Below are 25,055 nucleotides of genomic sequence, written 5' to 3'. Positions count from 1 at the left end.
CAAGGAAGTCGATTACTAGTGGCGCCTCTGGTGGGCCGAATGGTCGAGCACGAGCCGAATCGTCCGATCCGAGTCAGTTGCAGTCGAGAGTCGAGTCACGACCGTCCCACCTACCCCGGCCAACGTGAACCGGTGCGGGACAAAAACAACAGGAACGAACGAGAACGAAAGTGGTGGTGGGGGCAAACCAAGTCTTGGAAATAACTTTCAAGCCATTTTTATCTTTTGGTTTCAAAAATTCCCAAAAAGTTGAACGCAATCTCGCCACGCTCGATGCAACAACCATCTTTTTCACAACGGGCCTTGTTGGAAAACTGAAGAGGATTACCTTTTTTTTTCTGTTACCTCGTGGTTTTTAGTGTGTTGTGAGTGAGTTTTTAAATCATCTACAACCGTCTAGATACAATCAACGTCATCGGTGAGTGAACGATTATCTTATCTCCATCTTCTTCCACGTTTTTTCCCCACCCATTTGAAATGAAAAGATTAGTGAGATAGGACTAACTTATTAAGAGTTGGATACAATTGCGGTCGAGCCAGGGGCTAGGGAATGCTATATATTCCCAAACGGGACGATAGCACAAACATCACGAAACCAGTGTTGTTGGGCTGTATACGTGCGTGTGTGTGCTGTGTAAAGTACTAGATTTATCCGCCTTTCCTTTTAGATATATTGACGAATTCCGGATTATATACAACGTGACGAATAATTAAAATATTTCTCGATCGTTGTGTATGTATTAAAACGGGAAGTAGCTCAAACAACGTGCTGGGGGGGGGGAAATGAAACAAAACTTTTTTGATATCCCTCCCCGGAAGTTTCAGATAGATTTTCCTTCCGGTACCTGCGAGTGTGTGTGTGTACATGTGTTATTCTCTAGCACACAAGAATAAGAAGTGAAAGAGGTGATAATATTAGTTTCCCCTCCAAGTGCTTATTTTCCTTTCAAATTGAAGAAACAAAAACAACTAAAAATTTTCTTGTTTTTTAAAAGCTTTTTTTCCTTTTAAAATGGACGTGCTCACTATGATTACCGCACAGCTGCATTCCTCCACTCACGACACGAACGTTTTTTTTTTTTCTTTTTTAGAGGGTGATGTTTATCGAAATAGACTGGAGAGGGAGGGTGGGAATCAGGGAGGAGTTATTTCCAAAAGTAGAAGGAGGGAAGAAAAAAATATTCATCAAATCGATAAGGATCGTTTTTTCGTGTGTGTGTGTATATTGAAATCCATTTCCGATACACATTTCCATAACTCTCTCTACGTGACCTAAATATTCCCCGAACGAAACCTTTTTCTTTAGGATTGAAATATCAAACAAACGGGGGGGAATAGTTTGGGGGGGTTATTAGATTCCGTTCTCGTCTTTCACCTCGTTATATCCTCCCGACACAATCCAATTTTACTTCGTGTTTTTTTATCTCCCTTTGAAAATGGAAAGGGAAAAAAAGATCAATGTGAGAATGTTATGTTTTAGGGGGAGAGGTGTGAATGTTGTTCCAGATGCCAGGAGATGACGTCACCTGCGGGGGTGTTAAAACACACACACACACACACACGGGGTTTACAAAAAAATATAAAATCCTTTTTTCAAAGTTTTTGAACGGTGGAAAAAATATATGTAGACCGCGCTGTGTACACTTTTTTGTACGGGAAAATTTTTTGAATGTTTACCTTTTTTGTGTGTGTGTTGTTCCTATCAGCTGGTGGCGTTGAAGGGCTCCGTGTTTACACAAAGTTGTTCCACCCATTGACGGCGATCAATACTTTTAGATGTGACCCCTTTTAAAAATTAAAAAAAAAAAAATAAGTTGTTATCTAGTCACGATTGGATGTATTGGAATTGAAGGCGAGATACGATCGTTGATTCAAGGACATTTCCAACAAAATCATATTTCATTGAAATTTTTCTATCGAAAATGTGAACGATCTTCTAATCGTGAAAAAGTTGAAAGTTCACCCGAAAGAGAGAAAAAAAATCTCACCCTTAACTCCCGAGCTCTACAGTCAGGGTCGGTCGTCATTTGTTTTTCGTGATTTGTTTGTTATTCATCAATGGTATATATATATGTAAGAGGATGGGCTTTTTGATATCTGCGGTCAAAGCTCACAGACGGTTATCGTGTCTAGGTAATCAAATATGCGTATTTAATGTTATGTTTTAAAAAAAAATCCGTCAAGTTAGTTTTAAATCGAGTTTCTGAAATGGGATAAAAGGGGGCGTTTCAATTGTGAATTTGAAGAAAAAAAAAGAGTCAAATCCTTTGAATTCAATCGGACGATGATTGCAGTTACTCGCACTGTTGCACCTTGTAGAGTCTCTCACAGTCCGACAGCCGTGGAAAGATTTTAATTAGAAAATTGGATCCTTGATTGTTATATAGTACGTCTCTCTCTCGGAGCTGTACAATGTGTGTACTCCGCAATGTGATGCGGAAGAATTTAATGAGAGTGGACTTTTCTCTCTCTCTCGAAAATCCATTTCAAAGTGGATATATAAATCCCATCAAAAAAAGGAAGAAAAACCCGTTTTTTTTCCTATTATACATTTTTAAATGACCTTCTTTTTTATTTTGATAAGAAAAAGGAAAAAAACCCTGAAGGGCGATAAAAGAGAGAGAGAGGGAGGTCTTATTGATTTATTGATGAATGCCCAAGCACACACACACACATACGAGTATTTTTATTTTTTTTATTTTCTCCCCTTTTTTCTTTACTCGTAAAATATTTGTTGGGAGAATGGTTGATATCAACTTCATCACGGTTCCAAAACTGACATGAAGAAAAAGAAAAAAAAACTACGCTGCAGGGGGTTTACGACTTGGGCGTCTTTTAATGGTAAAAATCTTGTGGGGGGGAGCTATATAATATAAATATATAAGGTTTTTTTGCTACAATCATCCAGTGTGTTTTTTTTTGTTCTCTTAAGATGGAGTTGAATCGAGTATGTGCAGTAATCTTTATTATTATTATTTTTGTGTGTCTGTTGTTTTGAATTTACGAGGACTTTTGGGTGGGAGTATTTTTTTAAAAAAGAAAGAAACAAAAGGGAAAACCAGCCGCCGTCCAAGATTAGCATCAAAGACTCGTAAATCTATCGTGAAATCTAATCACACAATTATTCTCGTGAGCCATGAGCCGTGACTAGGGTGGAGAAATAAATTGAACGAACCCACCACCCGGGGGGCTTTGATTCTTTTTAATATCAAAAAAAGTTTTTTTTTTATTTTTTAATTTTTTCGGCAGACATTTAAGTGATTAGCACCGCTCCAACAGATCGATATTATGACAACTCATTTCAAGTTTGGATGTCTTCCAATCAAGGAGAACTCTGGGTGGAAAATATCGAACCAACAACTTGCCGAATAAAAATAAAAAAACATTGACGAGAAAATGGATGTGTATAGCCTCCTATTTTCCCGATGTATTTTCTCTTCTTTTTTTGGCGTGCATTCTCCTTTTGTTTAACTTTGCGTGTCGCGGCAATCACGAACCGAGTGTTGTTGTTGTTGTTTCTTTTTTATTATTATTCGAGTTGGAAAGAAGTTGTCCTCACGACCGGGGACCAGCATTTAAATGAATCGATAAATAATAACCAAAACTACAAATGTAACAAGCCGATTTTTGCTTGAATCCAGTCGCTTTTTGATGTATGGCCAAATTGTCTTTCTTGTTCTTTTTAAATAAAAACTAAATTATAGAGGCTCGTTAACAGAACAATACCAGTTGATAATTGCGACATTTTTTTTTGCGGGACAACACAATTTTTTTTCTTATCGATGGCAGAAAATCAAAACGTGACGTCACGTTTGTTGGCGTCTTTCTTTATTGGCATTGGCTGTGTGCGAGTTGGTCAGTGTTGTTATGTCACGTTGTTTTTTTCCAAGGGAGGAATAAACAAACAAAAATTCGTCAATGTTATTTGACGAAAATGGCGGCCAAGAAAGGTCATTCGACAACATTTTTAAAATCCAAGGGTGTGGTTACCGCGTTTGGGTTATCGAGTAACCTCGAATAATTCGTAGAAATTTCGTATCATTGAGAAATTTTTTTTTTTTTACTAAATAAAAATTCGTGAACAAACAACAAAAAATCACGTTGTTGGAAATTGGGAAGGCGTTCATCATTTCCGGGTGGTCGCTGATTGAGCGGAATTGAGCACCAATCCGGGGTGGGATTTTTTTATTTTTCTTCTTCTCTTTTTGGGCGGGTGTTGCCGGGACGCCCGACGCCTTGGGCGTCTATGCAATCACGCTCCCCATTCATCTCTATCCTCTTTTCAGCCCCTACACACACACATAATCATTTGTAGTGAGCCTGGAGGAGGAGTAGGGGGGGGATATTTTGTAAAAGGAAATTGTCGTTTGAGTTGGGAGTAAGTTTATTTATTATATGAGATTGGTATATAAGCGTCTCGGGAAAGGAACGAACGATTGAACGGCATTTTTCTTTGAAAAAAGAAAACAAATTTTGGAATCTCGGCTATGACGTCATTTGAAACGACGTTCTGCATTCTAGCCTCCCCTTCCCCCCTTCAGTTTTTTGAATAATTGAAGGGCAACTTTGAAGTTGGATGATTTAAAAGGGGGTCGAAGGGCAGTTCTTGTACACGCCCCGTTTCGTTTTTTTTTTCCCGCTGCAATTCAATTTAATTGGAGCCTTTTACCTGGAGGGGAAAAAAAACACGCCGGGAAATGCTTGGCTATTTACATAATCAATACCAGTTTATTTGCATAATTAACCTGCGCACCGCGTTCGCTATTGACGTTCAACTTTCTTAAAATTTTTCAAATTTTTCTTTTTGAATATTTCATATACAACAATGTGGAATAGAAGAAAGAAAGAAAGGGAGTAGGCGAGAGATGGTTTGTTGTTGTTCACACGAACCCCTTTTTCTCCTCCTCCCTGGGCCTCCTTCCGGATTCCCGCCGTTTTGTTGCGTAGATTAGTGTGTGTGTGTGTGTGTACGCCATCTTTCGCTCCTCCTCCTCCTCCCGGTTCGTGTAAACAAACGGGGCAAACAGAAGTGAACCGGTTGTTCCTTCTGGGGCCTTTTATGTCCAGTCCATCTTTGATCGTATAGAAGTGAAAAAAGTAAAAAAAGTAAAAGCAGATGATGATATTTACACGTTTCGTCGTTCTCCTCCTTCTTTTTTGTTTTGTTTTGTTTTCTGGACATTCCAATGCACCACCGTAAAAGGCTGGCGGGAGACTCACGTCACGGGTCAAGATTGCTGGGCATTGGTTTCACGGCGCCCGCAATCAATTGTTTATACACATCTCCACCACCGAGCACATGTATACAGCAGCTCTCACTCTCCGGTGTGTGTACGGAACAACATCGGTGGTAGTGGTGGTGGTGGTGGTGGGTTTTTCCTACGTACAATACTACTCACGCGGTCACGAATTTTCTGAACGAAACCGAAAATGTTTGACATTTTTTGGTGGGGGATGAATTTCCTTATACGTGCTGTTATTTACCAGCTCTTGTTGTCGGGGTGAGGGAGAAAAAAATGTCGGACGACATTTTCCGGAAGGAGGAGGGCGGATCAAAAAACTATTTTAAGAATTTTCCAATGATGAAGCGCGCGCCGGAAGGACACGGAAGGAATTTCATCATCGGATTTTTAAATTTTTCTATTTTATTTTGTCTTTGTTGTCCATACCGGATGTGTACGGGAAGTAGGCGGGAAATTCGAATTCTGCAATTCAACAGTTGACAAATGGAATTCAATCATTTAATAGGACCACACACACACACACGGACACCTCTCGTATCCGTTTAGTTGGGAGGGAAAAATTCCCCTTTGGGATATTTCCATAAAACAAACAAACAAACAGGCGAATAGACAGAGCGTGAGCGTTGTTGACGAAGAAGAAAAAATCGTATCCCGCGGGATATCGAGCGCTGGAAGGAGGTGTTTTTTTTTCGTGTAGAAGGGAGGCAACTAGTTCATCATTTTCTTCTGACGTCACAACAGTTTTTTACCCTCTCTTCTTCTTCTTCTTCTTCTTTGCGAAGACAATTGGAACCTCCAACGACGCCGCTGACGACGCCGCCGCCACCGCCGCCGCCCTAAAAATACACACACGCACGCGCGTGAGCCGCGTGCGCGGCGGCGACGGCCCGGCAGGAAGCCGCGTGAACAGGAGGGAAAGTTGAAGTAGAAGAAGAAGAAGAAGAAGAAGAAAACGTGAGGGAATAAACGAAACGATCAAAGAGAAGCAGAGAGTGAAAGTGTGTAAGAGAGAGAGAGGGAGAGAAAAAAAGATGGCCGCCCTTTTCTATTTCCGTTCGAGAGTTTTTTTTTTAAATTTAATTTTTTTATTTTAAATTTTTATTTTTTTTTAAATTTCGACGTGATTTTTTGTTGTTGTTTGAAAGGGATTTTTTTTCATTTTCTCCCCGAAAAAAATTCTTTCGAGTTGCGGGTACATTTTGGAGCAACGGTGCTGCCACCACGCTGTGTGAACGCTCCCGATTCACCTTTTATTTGAAACGCTTTAGGGAATTAGGTCGTTGGGTATTCGATCAACTTTGATTTTTACCAGTAAGGAGGGTTGGTTGGTGGGGGGGGATTAAGGCCAGGAGGGATGGAATGTTTGACGACGATCCATCACTTGCACGGAGGGGAAAAAAACTGTCGTGAGGATTTTTCGGGAAAAAAAACCCAACGTCGGGAAAATGTTCTAATTCATTTCAGATGCAACGGTGATTACCTTGGGTTATGAAAGTTTAGATCCAAAATAAAAATATAGAAAAAGTGCACGGTAATAGGGCGACTCACGCTATCCGCCCATCCATTGCATCCATCGTGAAAAGAAAATAAAGGTCCCGCCAATGGATTTCTTCCGTTTTTTCCTCGATTCATCGTGCAATCAATTCCCCGGCGAAATATCGGCCGCGCGACACACACACGAACCAACAAGTCGAAACCGCATCACCACCTTTCGGATTCTCTCCTTTGCCATTGGTTGAAGGGTCATTGTTTTTTCTCACGCCCGGCTCTCGTCGTGTGTGTACCGTACGGGAGGGAAAGAAAAAGTTGTAGACTGCTGACAGCTGAGGACTCCGTGCGGAAGTTAACCAAAGAAAGAAAAACGTTGAAAATAGAATCGATGCGATCCAACTAATTCCTTCTTTCTTTCTTTCTTGTGTGTGTTTTTATTCGACTCTGGGGGTGGTGGTGGTGGTGGGGAGGGAATTTTAATGGCGTTTGCATCTGCTCTGCATCCGTCACGCTCCCGCTGTGCTTCTTCTCACCCTGGCCGACATCTGAAGGATCTTTTTTTCTCTCCTTCGGGTTAAAAAAGAAGAACGTCCCCTGTGTGATTCAGTTTCTCTTTCTTTTTTGGCGCATTTGACTTATCACATCGAGTCACGCCGACAGGTGGCGTGGTTGATGCCGACCCCTGACGATTTCTCCCAATCTCCCGGAGAACAAAAAAGAGAGAGAAATTCCGTGCAATTGGAATTAAAAATTCTATTAGTGAAATTGAAATTCTGCGAAGTTACTTTTTGGGAATTCATTCACTTGATAGTTGAAGGAAAGATTTTTTAGTGAGAGAAAGAAAAAGTGGACACGGGTTGCTGCTGGGGAAAAAGATGGCGTTGCCGGTCCCCGTCGGTAGTGTCCCGTGTCGTGTGTGTGTGTCTCGGATCATCGTCATCGTCCAACCGAACAGAAAAACTTGTCTCCGTTCCAAAACGTCTAATTTTAAACTCTGGCGCTCATTTTTGTTCGGGTTGTTTTTTCATTTTCATTTTATTTTATTTGTTCTTCTTCTTCTTCTTTTTTTGGGCTTTGGTGTTTGGTGCGTGGGCTAAACCGGACGAGTGGAATGAGAGAAATGATGAAAAAGAGGCAAAACACAGCAGAAGAAAAGACGCACAATCGTTTTACATGGTTTAAACTGCCTCAATAAACATGGACGTACTCGACACACTCGACACAAGAAAACAACAAAAAAGTGGGGCGCGCACTAGATCATAAAACTAGGTACCCTCGTATAACCCTCCCCCGCACGAACATACTGTTGTTCTCATCCATTTAGAATTTTTCTTATTTTTACCATCATCATCCTCGTAGGAGTGGGAGGCTATTTTGTGTGTGCGTGTTTTTATTGGTGCGAGAGGCGGCGAATTGTTGTGTGGGGAGGAAGTTCAAAAGGGACGTCATAACAGTTCGCCTTGTCCTCGAGTGGCGGCGAACGAAAATAAATGAAGAAAGTGAAAGGAAGGAGTTGAAATGGGCGAAAGTTTTCACCCGTTTTGATATCAACACAAAGTTGTTTTTAATTGGAAAAGATATTCGGGGGTTAGAATTGATTTTGTATAGGGCGCCATCTTTGTGCGTGTTTTTTAGTTGAATCAAATAATAATAAAAAAGAGTTGGCACTGCTGTCTTATTACCTTGGCGCTCAAATATAAAAAAAAAGAATTTCGGAAATGCATCTACAAGTTAAACAAAACAAAAGTAGCGTCACCACACAATTTTGGCACCGCTCCCGACCGCTGGTAAATACAAAAAAAAAACTAAAATAAAAAAAGATAAATCTTTTTCAGTTCAACTGTATAAATCAGCTATTTTTGGGGGTCACTCTTTTCGACGAATTTTGACTTTTTGTCTTTTTTTCGGTTCAAATTCTAAAAATTTGTTGAAACAAAAAAAAAGGGAAAACACTTGCGACGTGTTTCTCTCTTGTCCCAACGTCAAAATTTTTTTAATGCCATCCCTTCCAATTAGATTTCCAACTGTGATCCAATTAGAATCTTCCCCCCCTTTTCCATCTACTCTCCTATATCCTCACACACACACACTGCCTTGAATGTTTATGTGTTATTCAGCGCGCGCATAATGGTATAAGGAGCCTGCCAAGGACCCGCCATACTGGAAAAATCCCGCGTGATGGATGAGCGGCAAAAACACGCATTCCTTTTTATTTCATAAAATATAGAAGAGAGCCTTATTTTTTGACTATACACATACTATATATATTGTTATTTTCATCTCTTGTGTTTTTAGTCGATCCTGTTTTTCTTTTATTTCTCTTTTGAATTTTCTTAGCGTTGTTTCTTATCGATTCAAAAAATTCTAACTGTATGGAGTTGTGGAATGACGTCGCTTTTTTGTTGTTTTTTTTCCACTTTTGACATTTCTTTTTCTTCTTTACGAGTGCGGATAGATCTGGATTATTCTGGATTTTTCTCTACTCGGCTGCTGCTGCTGCTAGAAAAATGGAGGTCGTGAAGGGACGACGCAATGTCGCCGTTATTTTATTTGTTCTTGTTTGTTTGTTTGTTTGTTGTCACAACGTGTGAGTTCGTAACACGCGTTAGTTAAACATGATTTCCTGTTTGCTATATGCCGATGAATCTTTTGTAGGTCGTGAATCGATGGCGATCGCGATCGATATCAAAGTTAAAGATGAATCATTTAAAAGATCGCCGCTGTGGTTTTTATTTTTAAAAAAAAAGAAAAGAAGAAACGGGAAACGAGCTCTTAAAATAGAATCGTCGTTTCCACTCATAGTAAAAATGATTTAAGACTTTGTCTGTTTTCGGCCGCAAGTTTCGTCGCGCTTCCTGGAACATTAGTCGCCATCTTGGAAACATCTTTTTTTTTCGTTTTTTCGTTTTTCTCTCTCGGTCGTTAAAAATATTATTCCGTAGGAAACAACAAAAGGTTGCGTCATAATTTTTCATTTGGTATACCCCCCCCCCCCTTTATTGTTGTTTCTCTCTCTCTTTCGATTGTCTTTGCTCCCGGCGCCGACGACACGCTGGTGAGCCGTGAGCGGTTTGGCACGTACCGACACTCGGCTTCGCCGTTGGATAATCCCCCGATGATTATTAGAGTTATAGTACGCCGCTAATAATAATTCAAAAAAATGAAAGACAATCAAGTAGGGGGGCCAATTGTCAAGCTCGGGAGCGATCGATGTCTAACGCGTCTAAAATATATGGAAACAAACAATGGGATGGTGTAATGGGTCGCGGTAATAGCTGCACGCGGTTATTACAATTCCTCTTTCAACTGTACAACCGTATTGATTTTTTTTTCTTTCCTCCTCCATTCTCTCTCCTTCATGTTTTTATTATTTGTTTTTCGGTGGGTGGTGGATGGGGGGGGTTCTCTAAATCCTCCCGCCAAACTTCACCCCACTTTTCCTTGCGCTCTCTCTTGGCTAATCAATACGCAGCGTGAAGACTTGTGTGGCCAAACAAACACGCACGGAACAATCAAGGGAGAGGTTATACACGGGACAAGGAAACATCACGTCCATTTGTCTTGTTGGTTGATTAGCGTCGAAGCAGCTGAAACTCTTGAGGCTCCTCGCTCTTTTGGGGCCCTTCGAGACTGATGATGATGATGAAAGCCCTGCCGGCCAAATGATACGCGCGCACACGTTGTGTATTTACACAACCACACACCACTATGGGCTATTACGTCATTGACGATTTATTCCGCCCTTGCGTGGGCGCTCACGGGAGCGCTCGGTCTGTTTTCCAAGAATCGTGAAAATCCGGAAGGAAAATAATAATACCCCCAAAAAAGATCCTTCAAATTAATGTAGACAGTGTGTGACATATTAGATTTTATTCTAATTCAATTTGACGAAAAAGTCTAATTTTCTTTTTTTTTAATTTGAATTAAAAAAGGTTTTTTAGTGTGTGTGTGTGAGTGACAGCAACAGCAGCCGAGCCCCAAACAGCGGAAGAGCCACGCCGGAGTGCCTACCATGCGCCATGACGGCGATCGATGCGGTAATGAACCAACAACTAACACCCAACCACCCCCCCACCTTCACCACCCTCCACCCCTCGTTTTTATCTCCTTTTTGTTTTAAACATTAGGATATTATTGTTATGTTCCCTGTCTACTCTACTCTACGCGTGTGTGTGTGGATGTGTCAATTAAAAGTTAAAAGAAGAAGAAAAGGAATTAAGGTCGGAGTGTTAGTTCATAATTCACGAACGAAAAGTCCCCGTTTCCATTGACTCCTTTTCTTCCAAGAATTAAGTAGATATGGCGTGCGTAAGGGAAGAAACGGGAATGAAAAGTCGAGTGAGTTTTACTCGACTGGCAAAGTTGAGAAACTAAAACACAGAAAAGAAACTGAAAAACTTTTGTGAAATCGTGTCGTGAAAATCTGCCACTGATTAAAAATAATGAGTTTCTCTCCACTTTATTTTAACGGTTCAATTTTCTTATTCTTTCTAGCTCGCTAATCTCTCTCTTTTTATATTTGCTTTTCTTTTTTTAACTTAATCACATGACGTTATTTGGCTCCTGCTTATTTTATTCATTTATACGGGTGGGCGGGTGCAGAGCGTTTCGGAACTGTCGTCATCGCTGGTTGTCAGACGTCCTCTGTCGATGTTGCTCCCGCCTTCGCCTTCATCCGAATTCGCCCTGTTCGCCTCATCGTCCAGTAGCGGCGGACCAAATGTCGCCAACGCATCACCCGGAACTGGAACGGCCAGCAGCGGGGTAGTCGTTTTACCTACCGAATTGCTTTTATCATCGCCTTCAGGGCCGTCAACCGAATCGTCGTCCCTTCAGCTGGTCGGATGTTATGGCGACAATTCGACCAATAATTCATCGTGAGTTTGGAGTTTTGTCTTGTTTGTTTTATTACCGCTTTTATTTTTAAATGGAAATTTTGTTGTACCAGGGATGACAGGAGGCAGTTGGTGACGATTGGCGGTGTAGTAGGAGACATTAGCCGATGTAGTAGCACCGGGAGTAATAACAATTGGCTGGCCGATTTGAGCGTTGAAGTATGTAAAGTGGAAACAATCGAAGAGGATGGAAGCGACAACAGTGGCGGAGGTGGTGGGGGCGGTGGTGAAGGCGGAGGCGATTGCGGTGGCGGCAGTGACGACTGGGACGAGTCCGTCTTTTTCGAAGCTGCAGCTGCCGCCGCCGCCAGTTGCTGCGCCACTGGACAGTCCAGTCATCATCTACACCATCACAACCACCATCATCACCATCAGCATGACGTTACCAACAACCTGGACGTCCTCCTGGGCAACCCCAATCTTCACCATTCGAGTACGTAACATATGAAACAAATACATTCCGGCCAATATTTCCAATCAAAATAATTGTACATTGTTTCAGGCGGAGGTGCTGATCTGCTGGAACTGGATGTCCAAAGCTGCTGTACAGTCGATTTCCCATTGTCGCCTAAACAGCTCCTACTGGGCGGCTCATCCAACAGCCGGAGTAGTAGTAGCAGCAGCAGCAGCAGCAGCAGTAGTAGCAGTAGCAGCAGTAATAGCAATAGCAGCTGCTGCCCCGAAGACGGGCAACTTATTGCCGGCGCCGGATTGTTGTCGTCTCCTCCGTCGACGCCGTCGCCTTCATCTTCAGGCGGTTCAACACGACAACTGCAGCAACAGCAGCAGCCGTTGCCGCAACCGCCGCAGCCCTGCTCAGTAAGTGACAAAGTAAGAACTGTGTTCCCCTCCCTTTCGATACGTCGTCGGGAGTATAAGCGTCCGGAATTCCCGAAATTTTTGTGATTGATTTCCCATTGAATTCCTCGCTCCCGTCTTGTTTCCTGGATTTTGTTTTCCGGAATTTCTTCCGTATACTTTTTTAAATGCTCTTTTTTCTTATTGGGGGGGAGAGAGAAACAATGGATCGAGTTTTTCTCTTTTTGGGTTTCCGGAATTCTTCCCACACATTTTCCACGTTGAAATACTCACACAAATGTCTATCTCTCTCTCTCTCTTTCTTTCCTCGATTCATATATTTAAGGGATGCTTCCGGAATTTGTTAACTTTTTTTCTAACTATTTAGTAGACGGATTGGTCCCCCATCCTCTCACTCAAACATTTAAAAAACAAAATCAATCTTTAATATGTATAATAGAAGGTACTATATCAACCAGCTAATTTTAATACCCAAATTAAATCAATTGACAGATGTGTAGTAAAGTGTTTACGAGCACGTCGGCCCTTGCCAAACACAAACTGACGCACAGCGACGAGCGAAGATTTTCCTGTCAGTTGTGCGGCAAAGCTTTCAAACGCCAGGATCATTTGTAAGTTGTTTATTTACTTCATTTCTTTCTGATTTCATGGAATTAATTATTCCGTAATTTTTCTTGTGAATCAAAAACTAGGAATGGACATTTGATAACTCACCGGGAAAAGAAGCCGTTTGAATGCCGGGCTGATGGATGCGGTAAATCGTATTGCGATGCCCGGTCACTACGTCGCCATCAGGATAACCATCACGCACTGCCCGGAAGTTTGGCCCTAGCCGGAACGACCCAGCAGCCGCCGTTGAGTCCGTCGCTGAATGGACTGGGCTCTTCGTTGCCGTCGAGGTCGACATCGTCGGCCTCCTCCAACGCCGGATTGTTTATCAGCGAATTGAGCGGCGGATCGCCGGATCTCGTCCTGCCTTCTCATTCCGTCGGATCGTCGCAACATTATCCGGCGCCCAACAGCAACAGCAATTCGACGACATCCAACGGAGGTAGTGGCCATTTCCAGTCGACTGAGAACGGCCAACAATTCGGCGGATGGGCCGTGACGACCACCAACGGCACCACCGCCTCGTCAGGTGGTCACGAGTCTGTCGTTTCGCTGGATTCGTGCAGCATCCAGTACGGTGGTGCTTCCGGAACCAGCAATGGCGGCGGCGGCGGCTACCAGTCAGTTTCTTCGTGCCCAGCTGAGAACCAAGAAGCTCACCAGCAGGTCACCTGGACTTCGGTGCCGGCAGAAAGCGTGTCGCCGTCGAAAGGCGGTGGCAAGAAGCCAGCGAATTCCGCCGGAATTAAAATGGCCGACAGACAGAATAAGGTCGAATCAACTGGTAACAACAGCAACAAAATTCCGTCTACCTCCACGCCAGCCACCGCCGCTGCTGCCGTTGTCAAAGCGACGAAAAAAGCCAAAGGATCCAGTCTCGGCAACAAAGTCCAGCACGCCCAGAATGGCAAGGTCGGTGGAGTGGCAAAGAATAATAATGGCAATTCCAAGAAAATCGCGGCAGATTCCAGCATTGGCGCCAATAACGACGGCCTGACGACCCAGCAATTGGAATTGATCCAGGAAATTATGCGACAGACCCAGGAGCAGCACAGGTTGATGCAGGAAGAGCAGCAGCAGCAGCAGCAGCACATCCAGCAGCACAACAAGTCTGCGCAACCGTCGCATCACTCTTCCGGAGGCCAGGCCACAACCAAAGCCAAAAAGGCCAACAACAAGGTCAAATGGACGGCTCCTGCGGCGTCGACAACGACCGGCGATCCGAATCCATCGACCGGTCAACCATCGACGGCGACCTCAACGAATTCCTCCGGCCCTGGAGCGGATGGGACTGGAGCCAACGGAGGGGTTTCTGGCCGGCCGGTCGAATGCAACGTGTGCCAGCGGCGTTTCAAAAACACGCCGGCCCTTAATGGCCACATGCGCCTGCACGGCGGTTTCCTCAAGAAAGAGGCCGAATGCGGCGGATCCAGCGGGTCGGGAAACGGATCCGGCGGCGGGAGTGGCGGCGGCAACTCGGGCGGCGGAGGCGGAGGAAGCGGCGGAGGTGGAAGTAGCAAAAAGCCGGGCGAGAGTAAAAAAGATCCCAACACGCCTCCGCTTTTGACGGCTTCTGTCTCGGTGCGGGCCCTCATCGAAGAGAAAATCATCCAGCGCCGGAATAATATGGCGGCCAACAATTCTTCAACGATTTTGACGGGTTCTTCTTCAGGTTCTTCAGGTCCTTCAGGTACTTCGGTGTCTGCAGCCACGGCGACGACGTCGTCGTCGGCGTCATCCGCCGCCAGTTCTGTTGTTGGCGTTGTCCAACAACAAGAACAACATTCTCATGCCTTACCAATCTCAGTTCAACCGGTCAGTCAACCGGAAGCGCCTGTTATGTTGATGGACGTCCTAGAAGAGGATCAAAGAGACTCGATGGAAGCTCAGTCGCAGCAGCCGCTCATTCCCAAATTAGAGCCGGAAGGTTATTTCGAAGGTAACAAGTTAATTCAAGATGAAGTAATGGATGGAAAATTCACTCAATCGTTTTTGTAAAAACAGGATCACTATTGGCTCTCAGCCCAGTCAGCCTTCACAGAGCCTTGGAGGGTGATATGGATGCATTACCTGATGGCGATCCGGCAAGTAACGAAGGCGGAGTCGCTTCCGGATTGCATAACTTGCACCACCATCATCACCACCACCACCACAGCAACAACCACCACGGTGAAAACTTTTTCTCGACGTCATCGTCGTCGTCCTCTGCGCTGAGTGACGTCCCGTTGCTGGACGATTCCGTTTTCCACCAGGTCAGGAATCCATTCACTACGTCAATCTAATCCAAAAACTAATCGTTCCGTTTCTTCTCAGGTTTCGGCAGCCGCAGCTTCCGCCCTGTTATCCGACATTAGCAGCCTGGACCTACAGTCGTACATGGACACGGCCAACAGCGGCGGAAGTCACCACCACCACCAGCAACAGCACGGCCAGAATGGCGTGGGCCAGTACTCTGATTTGTCGCAATATCTGGCCAGCAGCGCCGGAGATCACGTCGTCAACGACTCGGTCGTTGTGGACTCGGGGATTTACGGACACGACCCGGTAGGCCCGAACGGCGGCTTCCAGCACCAACACGACGGCGGCTATGTGTCGTACCACCACCAGCACGAGACGAGCGTTGGAGTCGTTGCCGGATTGGTGGGCGCCGGATTCGGTTTCGAGCCGTCGCCTTCGACTCCGCTGTCGTCGCTCTGCTCTCCACAGCATTACATCCAGCACCAGTATCAGCAACACGCCCACCAGCCGGATTACACGCACAACAGCAACAGCGTCGACACTTGTTCCGGCGGCGGAGGAGGATACCAATCCATGTTGATGCAAGGCGTTGACGCGTCACCTTACACCCCGTCTCCGTCTCCGGTCAGTCCGTCGGTCTCTTCTCTTCCGCACTTGCAGCGCTTCCAGCCGCAGCAGCAGCAGCAGGACGCTGTGGGATTCTATTCCACTTCGAGTTTCTCGAGCGGATCGAGCCACAACCAGAGCAATTTCATGATCGACTGCGCCAACAGCGTCTTGTACAACATGGAGACGAGCGGAGGCGGCGGAGGTGGATGGGACCATGCGGCCGATTTGACCACCGTCGCCACGGACGCCCTGCCGCAGCTGATGGAACAGGACCAGCCGCCGGATCAGTTGGATCACCATCACCACCATCAGCAGCAGCAGCCGCAGCTTCCGCAGTCGTCTCCCGTTTTGCTCAAGCCCGTCAAAGTCAAGAAAAGTCGGCCGTCGAGAGCCAAAAAGGCCAACGACAACGAAGCGGGCGACGTCAAGCGGCGCAAAACGATGGCCGGCAAGAAATGTAACAAGCGCCAAGGCGACGAGATGGACGACGTCTTGATGCTGGGCAAAGGCAACGGCTGTCAATTCGTCAGCGCCATGAACTTGACGTCGTCGTCGTCGCCGGCCACCACCACCCGCCACAACCTCATGTTGAATCCTAAACGAAACGGGGCTGGACTTTATTGGAATCTAGTCAGGGACAAATTGGTGAGTCCGCCACAAGTTCCGCTTTCCAGCTCTATGGCGACGAGCTCAACGTCCCGTCAAAAGAGCCGCGTCCGCATCGGCAAGGATCACCAGTGCGCGGCGTTGCCGCGTTGCAAGAAGAAAGAGGCCAACAAGGAACGCGAATCGGCCGTCCTTTGCTGGAGCGCCAGCAACGGACAACAGGTGACGGAGCAGCAGATTGGCCGGCTGCTGGCCTGGTCTCGCTCTCCCGCTCTGCCTGGACCCAAGCGGACCGAGGAGGAGGTCCTGGCCGTCGTGACCCACTTTCACGGCGACATCCAAGCCGCCAAATTGCACTTGCTTACCCAACCGGCCAACGCCAGTCATAACGTCCTCAATAACTGGACGCCGGAAGAGATGGCCGTCTTTCACGCCGCTTTGCTCCAGCACGGCAAAGATTTCCCCCAAGTTGCTCAACATGTAAGTTGATCGATTTAGTCTTGTTCATTTGTTATTCCAATTTAATTGAATTTTGGTTTCTTCTGTACGTGCAGTTACCATCGAAAACGGCCAGCCAGTGCATCCAATTCTATTACCTCTGGAAGAAAATCTGCCGGCCTCAGGAATACGCCTCGATTAAGCGATCCATCCCGATCGGCGGACCTTCTGCCGCCCCCCAATCTTGTAGCCCTAGTCTGATGGTAGGCAATCAACTGTTTGATTGATTAACTTCTTGCTACGATTGAAAATTTCATTATTCAAAATAAAACAGGACGAGACGAGTCTGTGCGACTGGCGTGACGTTGGATGCAGCGAAAGTGATCTGATTAGTCTGACGCAAGCATCCGCCGTCGTGTCGCAGGATTGTTCGACATCTTCTTCGCCCTCCTCTTCTTCGCTGTTGCTGCTCTCCCCCTGTGAGTTTGCCGACTGCCATGCGGTGAGCTGATTTGTCCAACATCACAATAACCGTCCTCCACATTTTACACAGTTATTATTAACCGCCGGAATGTGAGAGCACCCAACACATTTTGCATCGCGCGCACTAATAATCCTCGTTTGTTATTTCACTCGTCTTTTGGTTGAATTTGTTTTTGGCTTTTTACGGCTAATTTGTCACTCGATCGATGGAAACAAACTTTGGTTTTTAAGGATCAATTATCATTTTGTGTGTGTAGATTTCCAGTAATGGAGCGACTCCGCGACGTTATCAAGGCAACCAAGCCAATCCGTCGCCTTCCGTCTCCCTTGCCGACAAGTTGTACCCGTGCTCAGTCTGTCACAAGTCAGTTTTGCTTCTCTTTTCATTTGGTTTTATTAATGGTTTAATTCATTTGTGTTGTTTTGGATGGCGCAGGGTGTTTGACAAAGTCAAGAGCCGGAGCGCCCATATGAAGACGCACAAATCGGCCTCAACAGCGGCGGCAGCGGCGGCTGCATTAGCTGCTGCCGCCAATTCTTCTTCTTCTTCCACGGCGGCCAATGGACAAGACAGTTGCTCATCGCTTGTGGGCAATAAAAACCGCAAGAGTCACCACCACCATCACGTTCATCATCACAAATCGCCATCAATGGCGGGGGGAGGAGGAACTCCGACCTCGCCCGTCTCCTCCTCCTGCTCGCTTCCGTCGCCCTTTCTGCCATCGCAGAGTCTTTTTTGAATCGTCTTGTGCGCTTGGAAACAAACAAGCCGCGGACCAAAACAGCAACCCCCCCAAAGAAGACGAAAAATCAAATCAATCGATTGATTCAAATTTTTATGTAAATCACTCCCTCCCCCCCACCTCCCATAAAAGTCAGCTTCCCTCTTAATCAGAAGCTCAAAAACTTTCAACCTTTTTTCCTCTCTCTCTCTATCTCGTTCTTTTCTTCATTTTAGGATGTTTGTCGTCTTTAAAGTTAAACATGTAATGCTGTTACGAGATATGTGTCTAAGTTTTTCACCAAGTTCCGCGACGAAACGGGCAGTGCCTTTTTCAGTTTCAAAGGGGTTGGACCCTCCCTCAACCACACCCACCCAAATCTCTCCCTCGTCACACAAAAGAAGAAGATGATGAAAAACCGAAAAAATTGTCATTTTCGTTTTTCTGATAATGTTTTATCGTTGTTGTTATATCCCTCCCTCCCTTCATTTTTTTTTTTTTTTTCGGTTTGGCTTTCGACATTCAATCTTAAAATTATTATTCGGCGTGTGATCCTTGTTCGATTTAAGCAGAAAAATTTACTCCCCATACTTTTTTTTAAATGTTATATAATATATATAATATGCAGTAAATAACTATTTCACGCTATAGATCCCTTGCTGGTTGGGAGGCGATTGTAGGCTAAGACACCTTTTGTTTTCTTATTTTCCGCGTGCGTGTGTGATTGTGTGTTTTATTTCGCTTTGTTTTCTTTTTTTTCAAAAGGGGCACACAGCGTTTCGCCTGTGCGTGTGCAATCAATATCTATATGTGCCCACTCTCTCACCTTTTCTCCGGCAAGGACAAAATCCCAATAATCGATTCAGTGCTCATCAGCAAATCAGCCATACAATTTTGATAGTTTTTGTTTTGTTTTTTCCAAATAATCATTAACCCTCTACCGATTTATTTTTATTTTTGTTTTTTCAATGAAATCTTTCGTGTGTGAACGTGAATGCCTCCACTCAAACCTTGGTAATCTTTCGCAAACTTATATTTCTTACATATTAAATATCTGACTTATATATTATATGCTAAATGAATTTTACATTAGAAATTGAAAGTATGTTGCAGCAATAGTGTGCCCCCGACAACTTGGACAAGTTGTTGTTGTTCTTTCTCAACGCCAGTCACCACCACAGTCAAACAAATAAGGAAGCAAAAAGGAATTTAACCGCCGCGTGCAAGGCCAACTGATATATACATAAGTACCCCTTATTGACATTATTTTATTATTAATTATATATATCCCAACGTGTTTGTTTTTTTAAATGCCCGGTTATTTCCCTCTCGAATTTGAAAATTCGATAATAATTCAACAGGCCAATCTTGAAAGAAATTGTTTGTAGCCTGGCCATTGTAGGATTGATACCAGAATTGAAATTCGTTGAAATTATTTTATATTCTTGCATTGAGGGGCGGCATTTTGTTTGACGTGAAGTGTGTGGCGTGAGAAAATCCCCTTGACGTCAAGAAAAAAACCCAAACAGGAATTTTTTAAGGAACACAAATTAACAAAACAATCGTAGGGACGAGCTGGAGGGATTTTTTGATCGAAGGAAACAAATTAAGAAAAGATCCCCGTGACCAATAAATTCAATAATTAAATTGCTTGTTTTTTAAATAATAATAATAATAATAATAATATATTTTATGTAACAATTCTATTTCAATCCGATTATGATTGGCACTCAACTAACTCTAAATCGAAACAAATTTTGACGCATTTTGTTTTATTTTTTTATCCGTTTTCGTTGGTTTGATTGTTGATTTTTCTCACCAATTTTTTTAAAAAACAAAATTTTTCTTACCTCGATGGGCGGATGAAGACTTTTTGTTCAATTTGACGACATTCGCACAAATTAAACTTGTCAGCCTGTGGCCATGAAAGAGAAGAAAACAAAAACCAGCACGAAGAAATAACAATAAGAATTAATGCTAATTAATAATACTATGAGTAATAATTATTGATTAAGACAAAAAAAAAAGGATCGTGAAATATTTCCGATCCTTTTTTTTTGCAATTATTATATCACCCGTTTGAAACACCTGAATTGTTTGATATATTTTAGGGAAAAAATCTTTACCTTTTTATTTTTTCTTTCTGCGTGAGCGTGTGCGTGTTAGCCTCAAGTTCGTTTTTATCACCCACACATCATAAAAAGTTATTATTAAAAATATTATTCACTATTTTTCTCTCTCTCTCTCTCTCCCTTGCGTGTGAATTCTTTTTTTTTTCTTTACCGGACAGAGCTTAAGAGCGTGTGCCATGTAGATAGTGTACAGCAAAAAAAAAAGAAAGTGGTGTGAAATTTTTGCGATTACTCTCCTATAATTACACCCAGACGCCACATCATGCAAGTTTGCATTTAATCACCGAAAACCTACCCACCCAAAATCTAATTAATAATTAAAAGAAAAAACAGCTGATTATTTCTAGTTGACAAAATATTTGTATGCAAAAAGAAAAAAAAGCCCTTTTGTTTCAAATTCACGTGTAATCCATTTTTTTTTTGCTGATTTCAAGATTGTGTTTTACTATTTTTCTTTTTCGCGGTTTGATTTTATTTAAGAAAAAAAAAAGAGTTTTCAATTCCCACGTCTTTTTTTAAATATTAGGTAATTTTTCTTTGACTACACACACAAACAATGCCCTTCCCGCTATACTGGCCTCCCTCTCTTTTTTCTCTTATATATCATTCTCCCGAATTTTTTTGGAATACAAAAATATCCATCAGTGTGTGTGCGTGTGCGTGCCGTTGCCATGACAGCGCCAGTCCCCCCCCCCCCCTATTTTATTTTTTTGTCTTCAATTCTTTATACTCTCGTTGTTGCTGTTGAATTATAATATAACACGGTGTGTGATTAGTTTAATTCCAAAAGCGCTCGACTTTTTTCTCCTCTTTTATTTTGGGTCAAACGAAATTAGCCATTTACACACGTACGGAAATGATCACTACTACTCTTCTTTCAGACCGATTTCCTCGGTCACCGGTTCAAGGGAGTGCGTGACTGGACCCGTTGTCACGCTCATTTCAACTTCAGACTCGCCGCTGCAGTCTTTATCATTTGAATCGTCTTTTTCTTCCTCTTCTTCCTCTTCTTCTTCTTCCTCTTCTTCCTGATCTCCCTCTTTTTCTTCTTTTCCTTCTTCTTCTTCTTCTTCTTCCTCCTCCTCCTCTTCTTCTTCCTCTTCGTCACTTTTAACTTTGAATTTGCTGGTGTCGGCCTCTTCTTCTTCGCTAGAATTCTGCTGCAATTCCGTTTGAGCGTCGGACAAATTCACTTCCGTTTCCATGCATTGCTGGCCGTCAAGTTTGGCCAAATTCGGCAATCGTCTCACCACTTCCGAGCGCCAAACGCCTTCGCTGGTGCATCGCTCTTCCAGCGGATTACCTGTAAAATAGTTAATCACTCTGTGTTAGCTCTCGAGTGATTGGCACAATTAAGAATTTGTCCGCCTACCGACAAACACAAGTTCTTTTAGATTGGGCATCTCGGCCAGTCTCATGAACTCGACCCATTCGCGGACCAAATTATTAGACATGGTCAAAATGCGCAACTTTTTCATCATTCCGATTCCTTTCAGCTTCTCGATTTGGTTGTAGCTGATCCACAATTCTTCCAGCGTCTCGCTTACAACTTCCTAAAGAAACCAGATTTGTTGATTGTGTATACTTTTCTAAATTTTTCCCCGTTAATTAAATCATAATTACTATGCCAGCAATGGATTTGATGCTGTTTCTGCCCAAAGATAGAATTTTCAAATGTTTCATACTGCCCAGATTGGCGATACGTTCGATATTATTGGACGATAGAGAGAGTTTCCTAATAAAATTAAAATTTAATTTTGTATTACGTAAAGATTTAAAAAAAATCGATTCCACTTAATTAAAATAATTAAAAAACTTACTCGCAAGCAATAAAGGAGAGCATGACGGTGTCCATTTTGTCGAGAGACGGGCAGATGCCTGTCAATTTGATCTCGACGGCCGAGGTAATCTTTTGCTGGTGGTGGATCTCCCACTGTTTCACGGCTTCTTTCATCGACATGGCGTTCCACATTGTGAAGAAATTTCAAAACCCGGCGGGTCCCTACCCCACCGGCTCTGCGTGTCTTGGATCTATGCAATCAATCTGATATACTTGACGAGGTCGTTGGGTTTACAGGAAAGATTGCACGGTCGGTATGCAGTAGGCGTTGCTCGTTTGACTTGAAACTTTGCCCGCTTTGCCCATGCAGCTCAAAATTATATCGAGCAGTTGATGGCCGGGCGTCACTGCCACAACGGTAAGTTTGTGTATAGGATGGGTAGTAACGAAATAACATCAAGCCTTGGTCCCCTCACTAACAGCTCTCTGGCAACCGACCCCTAGTTACCAGTTTGGTCGATCGTTAAGTTGTTTTCAAAGAAGGTACCTCATTTATTTCAATTTTCATCTCATTAAAAAATGGTATCATAAATTTGGTTGTTTTTTGCAGCAGTCTTGCAGCAGTCTTTCTCATGCTAGTGCCATTGTAGATTTTAGTTTCTTTTTTTTTTCTTTCTATTTTTTTAAAATTCAAAACGCATTACTAGATGTCGCTAGTGTCGCCTTTGTTGTTGTTACATCGTGAAACGAGGCGAAAAAGGAGAAACAAATTGTAGCTAATTAATACTTATATTCCTGTGATTTCATATACCAAATTGAACTTCGTATCTTACGTAGGTTTATCTTGAGTTTATCCTCGTTTCCTTATTTTTATATTGTACCAACTTATTTCTCCAAATTCTAGATGTCAGTCATTCCAACAAGTTGACTTAGCGCTGAGTCAATTTCCATCCATTAGATCCTCATGCAGTCAAAAGCCTAAAACTCATGTTTTAAGCACACATATATTGGAATACAAATGTGCAGAGATAAGGTATTTCCCCATTACTGCTACTAGACTATTACAATTCAGATTTTCATGTAACATATGTATTCTTGAATCATAGGATCTTTTCTGAAACTCGCAATTTTGGTGGCGTACCCTGCAACAGCATGTTAGTTGTTATGGCTGTTTTTACTTCTGTTTAGAAGGCAACCCAGCTTTATTTCTCATAGGTAAGTTTGTGTAAATTTGTAGATAACATAGAGAATTCCTTTATCCCATTTCCACTTAGAGTTTCAGGGTGACATGAAGAGTGTGAAGTGAACCACCTATCACCATGCTACTGCAATACTTCATGACACTTTCTTGAGCATCAGGAAATCTCAACATGTGGAGTTATGCTGTTGGTTGCAGTGAATTCCATTATTTTTACGGTTTTTTCATCATGAACATTGCAGTGTGCTTCTTAGAAAAGGTAAAGATTGATATGCTTTATTCTTTGTTATATTTTTATTAATGTAAAACATTATATTTTACAGAGCACGCAGTTTCTTGTGGTCCTGGCACGGAGATTCTTGTGCCAAATTGACATTTGTCCATGACGGAAGAGGGACTTCCATCAATGTTCTTCTCCGTCCTTTTCTTCGCGACGCACGCTCATCTAGTTTCACTGCTTCTAAACACAATTGGGTTTTACTTCACTGGCGACTTGGCGAGTATTCTGGATAACTTCAGTGATCGCTTCCGTCCGCTGTTATACACCTGCAGTCACTCACCACGGGATTATGCCCAGGTACCCAACGATTGACTTATTTTCGTAGATTATCTACTAGTTATCTATTTGCGTAAAACTCTCTGTCCGTGTAGTAATTCCAAAATCAGGCCCTTCTTGCGCGTAAAAGAAGTGTAGTGTGTTACGTAGACGTTTCTTTTTTCTAACGCTAGATGGCTTTTCGATAACTTTCAGCTGTCAAAACAGTCAGTTTCAGTTACTTTGCAAATCTCTTTAAACATTTATCGGCAGCTGTTGTGTGAAATTTTTTTAGTGGAAACTGACGACAACTATACCTCCAACAAAGCTCACTTGTTAGATTTTTAATAATGAGTTTTTGTTTTCTACTTCCGGTTTGGTCATTTCAGTCAGTAGTTCAGTAAATATGCATTCGAGGAGCAAAAGAACCACATATTCGTGATCCTCGTAAAATTTGTGGTAAAGTTCATGTTATCTTTTTTACGTTTTCATACTTTCGGTTTCGAAAATTTTCATGAACTATATTCAGGAAAATTCTCGATTTTGGCCAAATTTTGGATTTCGTTTAAATCACACCTAATCGACCCCAAATTTTATGGAGATCACGAATATGTGATTTAATTTGACGACAGCTCAATGGTTGAGGCGCTGTGGTTACTTCCGGTCTACTTCCGGAATTTTTTGTGTGAAGAGTAGCAAGTGAGCTTTGTTCTGTTTACAGTTCTCAATATTTTTAGGTAGATTTTAAGCAATTTAAAGCGCATCTTTCAAGTTTTGAGCAAAAAAACCAGAACAATGAACTTAGAAGTATTATTTGACTATTATGTAACTTTTATTGGCATGTCACTAAATAAGAATTGTTTTCTCTTAATTCAGGTAATGCAGAGGAAACGTCGAGAAGATGGACACCAAAACGTCGCTGGTATCTCCAAAATGTCAACGCGGATCATCATTTGTTGTTGGTAATATGTTTGTGTTAGTGTTAGTTAACCCATCGGCTGTCACGCCTTTGTTCTCCCCTAGCTCCTTTGCACGGGCCGCGCTGTTCGGTTTCGTGGTTTACAAGCCGCGGGGTCGGAAAGTCGCCAAGCCCAAATTTGCCGCAAGGCGCCTGTTATAAGGCAATGCACCATAGTTCCCCCTTTTCAGCACGGACTTGTCAGCAATGGCAAGTCCTACTTGGTCATGGATCCTTAAGACGTGGCGTGTAGAGTAGTAGAGAGCAACCTACAGGTTGTATGGCGTGGCAGCCAACGG

General features: G+C 43.1%; 2 protein-coding genes and 1 long non-coding RNA gene across 6 annotated transcripts; 2 read left to right on the top strand and 1 right to left on the bottom strand.

The window, feature by feature from the left end:
- Positions 1-59: 59 nt before the first annotated feature.
- LOC124315096 (serine-rich adhesin for platelets-like) lies at positions 60-20,657 on the top strand. Of its 4 annotated transcripts, XR_006911481.1 has the most exons (14): positions 61-418; positions 10,667-10,771; positions 11,337-11,611; positions 11,683-12,062; positions 12,132-12,460; positions 12,941-13,059; positions 13,141-14,996; positions 15,062-15,309; positions 15,371-16,990; positions 17,065-17,211; positions 17,283-17,450; positions 17,689-17,795; positions 17,868-19,167; positions 19,247-20,657. XR_006911481.1 is itself a non-coding variant. In XM_046780482.1 (13 exons), the coding sequence occupies exons 2-13, from the start codon at positions 10,754-10,756 to the stop codon at positions 18,169-18,171; spliced, it is 5,559 nt and encodes a 1,852-aa protein (XP_046636438.1). In that variant the 5' UTR covers positions 61-418; positions 10,667-10,753; the 3' UTR covers positions 18,172-20,657. The 4 variants fall into 4 exon arrangements, 3 of the variants coding, with proteins under 3 accessions (XP_046636439.1, XP_046636438.1, XP_046636436.1); XM_046780482.1 differs by having other exon boundaries at positions 12,132-12,448; positions 17,868-20,657; XM_046780480.1 differs by having other exon boundaries at positions 17,868-20,657.
- A 261-nt stretch (positions 20,658-20,918) lies between these two features.
- On the bottom strand, positions 20,919-22,620 carry LOC124315509 (dynein axonemal light chain 1-like). The gene is made up of 4 exons (XM_046781238.1): positions 22,106-22,620; positions 21,909-22,020; positions 21,658-21,838; positions 20,919-21,588 (listed from the first exon to the last, which is right to left on the bottom strand). The coding sequence occupies exons 1-4, from the start codon at positions 22,255-22,257 to the stop codon at positions 21,152-21,154; spliced, it is 882 nt and encodes a 293-aa protein (XP_046637194.1). The 5' UTR covers positions 22,258-22,620; the 3' UTR covers positions 20,919-21,151.
- A 714-nt stretch (positions 22,621-23,334) lies between these two features.
- On the top strand, positions 23,335-24,858 carry LOC124315760. Its single transcript, XR_006911645.1, has 3 exons — positions 23,335-23,522; positions 23,587-23,840; positions 24,822-24,858. It is a non-coding gene; the product is annotated as an uncharacterized LOC124315760 (long non-coding RNA).
- Positions 24,859-25,055: the final 197 nt, after the last annotated feature.

The sequence above is a fragment of the Daphnia pulicaria genome, chromosome 11, assembly GCF_021234035.1.
Source record: "Daphnia pulicaria isolate SC F1-1A chromosome 11, SC_F0-13Bv2, whole genome shotgun sequence".
NCBI classification, from domain to species: Eukaryota; Metazoa; Arthropoda; class Branchiopoda; order Diplostraca; family Daphniidae; genus Daphnia; species Daphnia pulicaria.
This window is presented reverse-complemented; position numbering and strand designations above follow the sequence as displayed.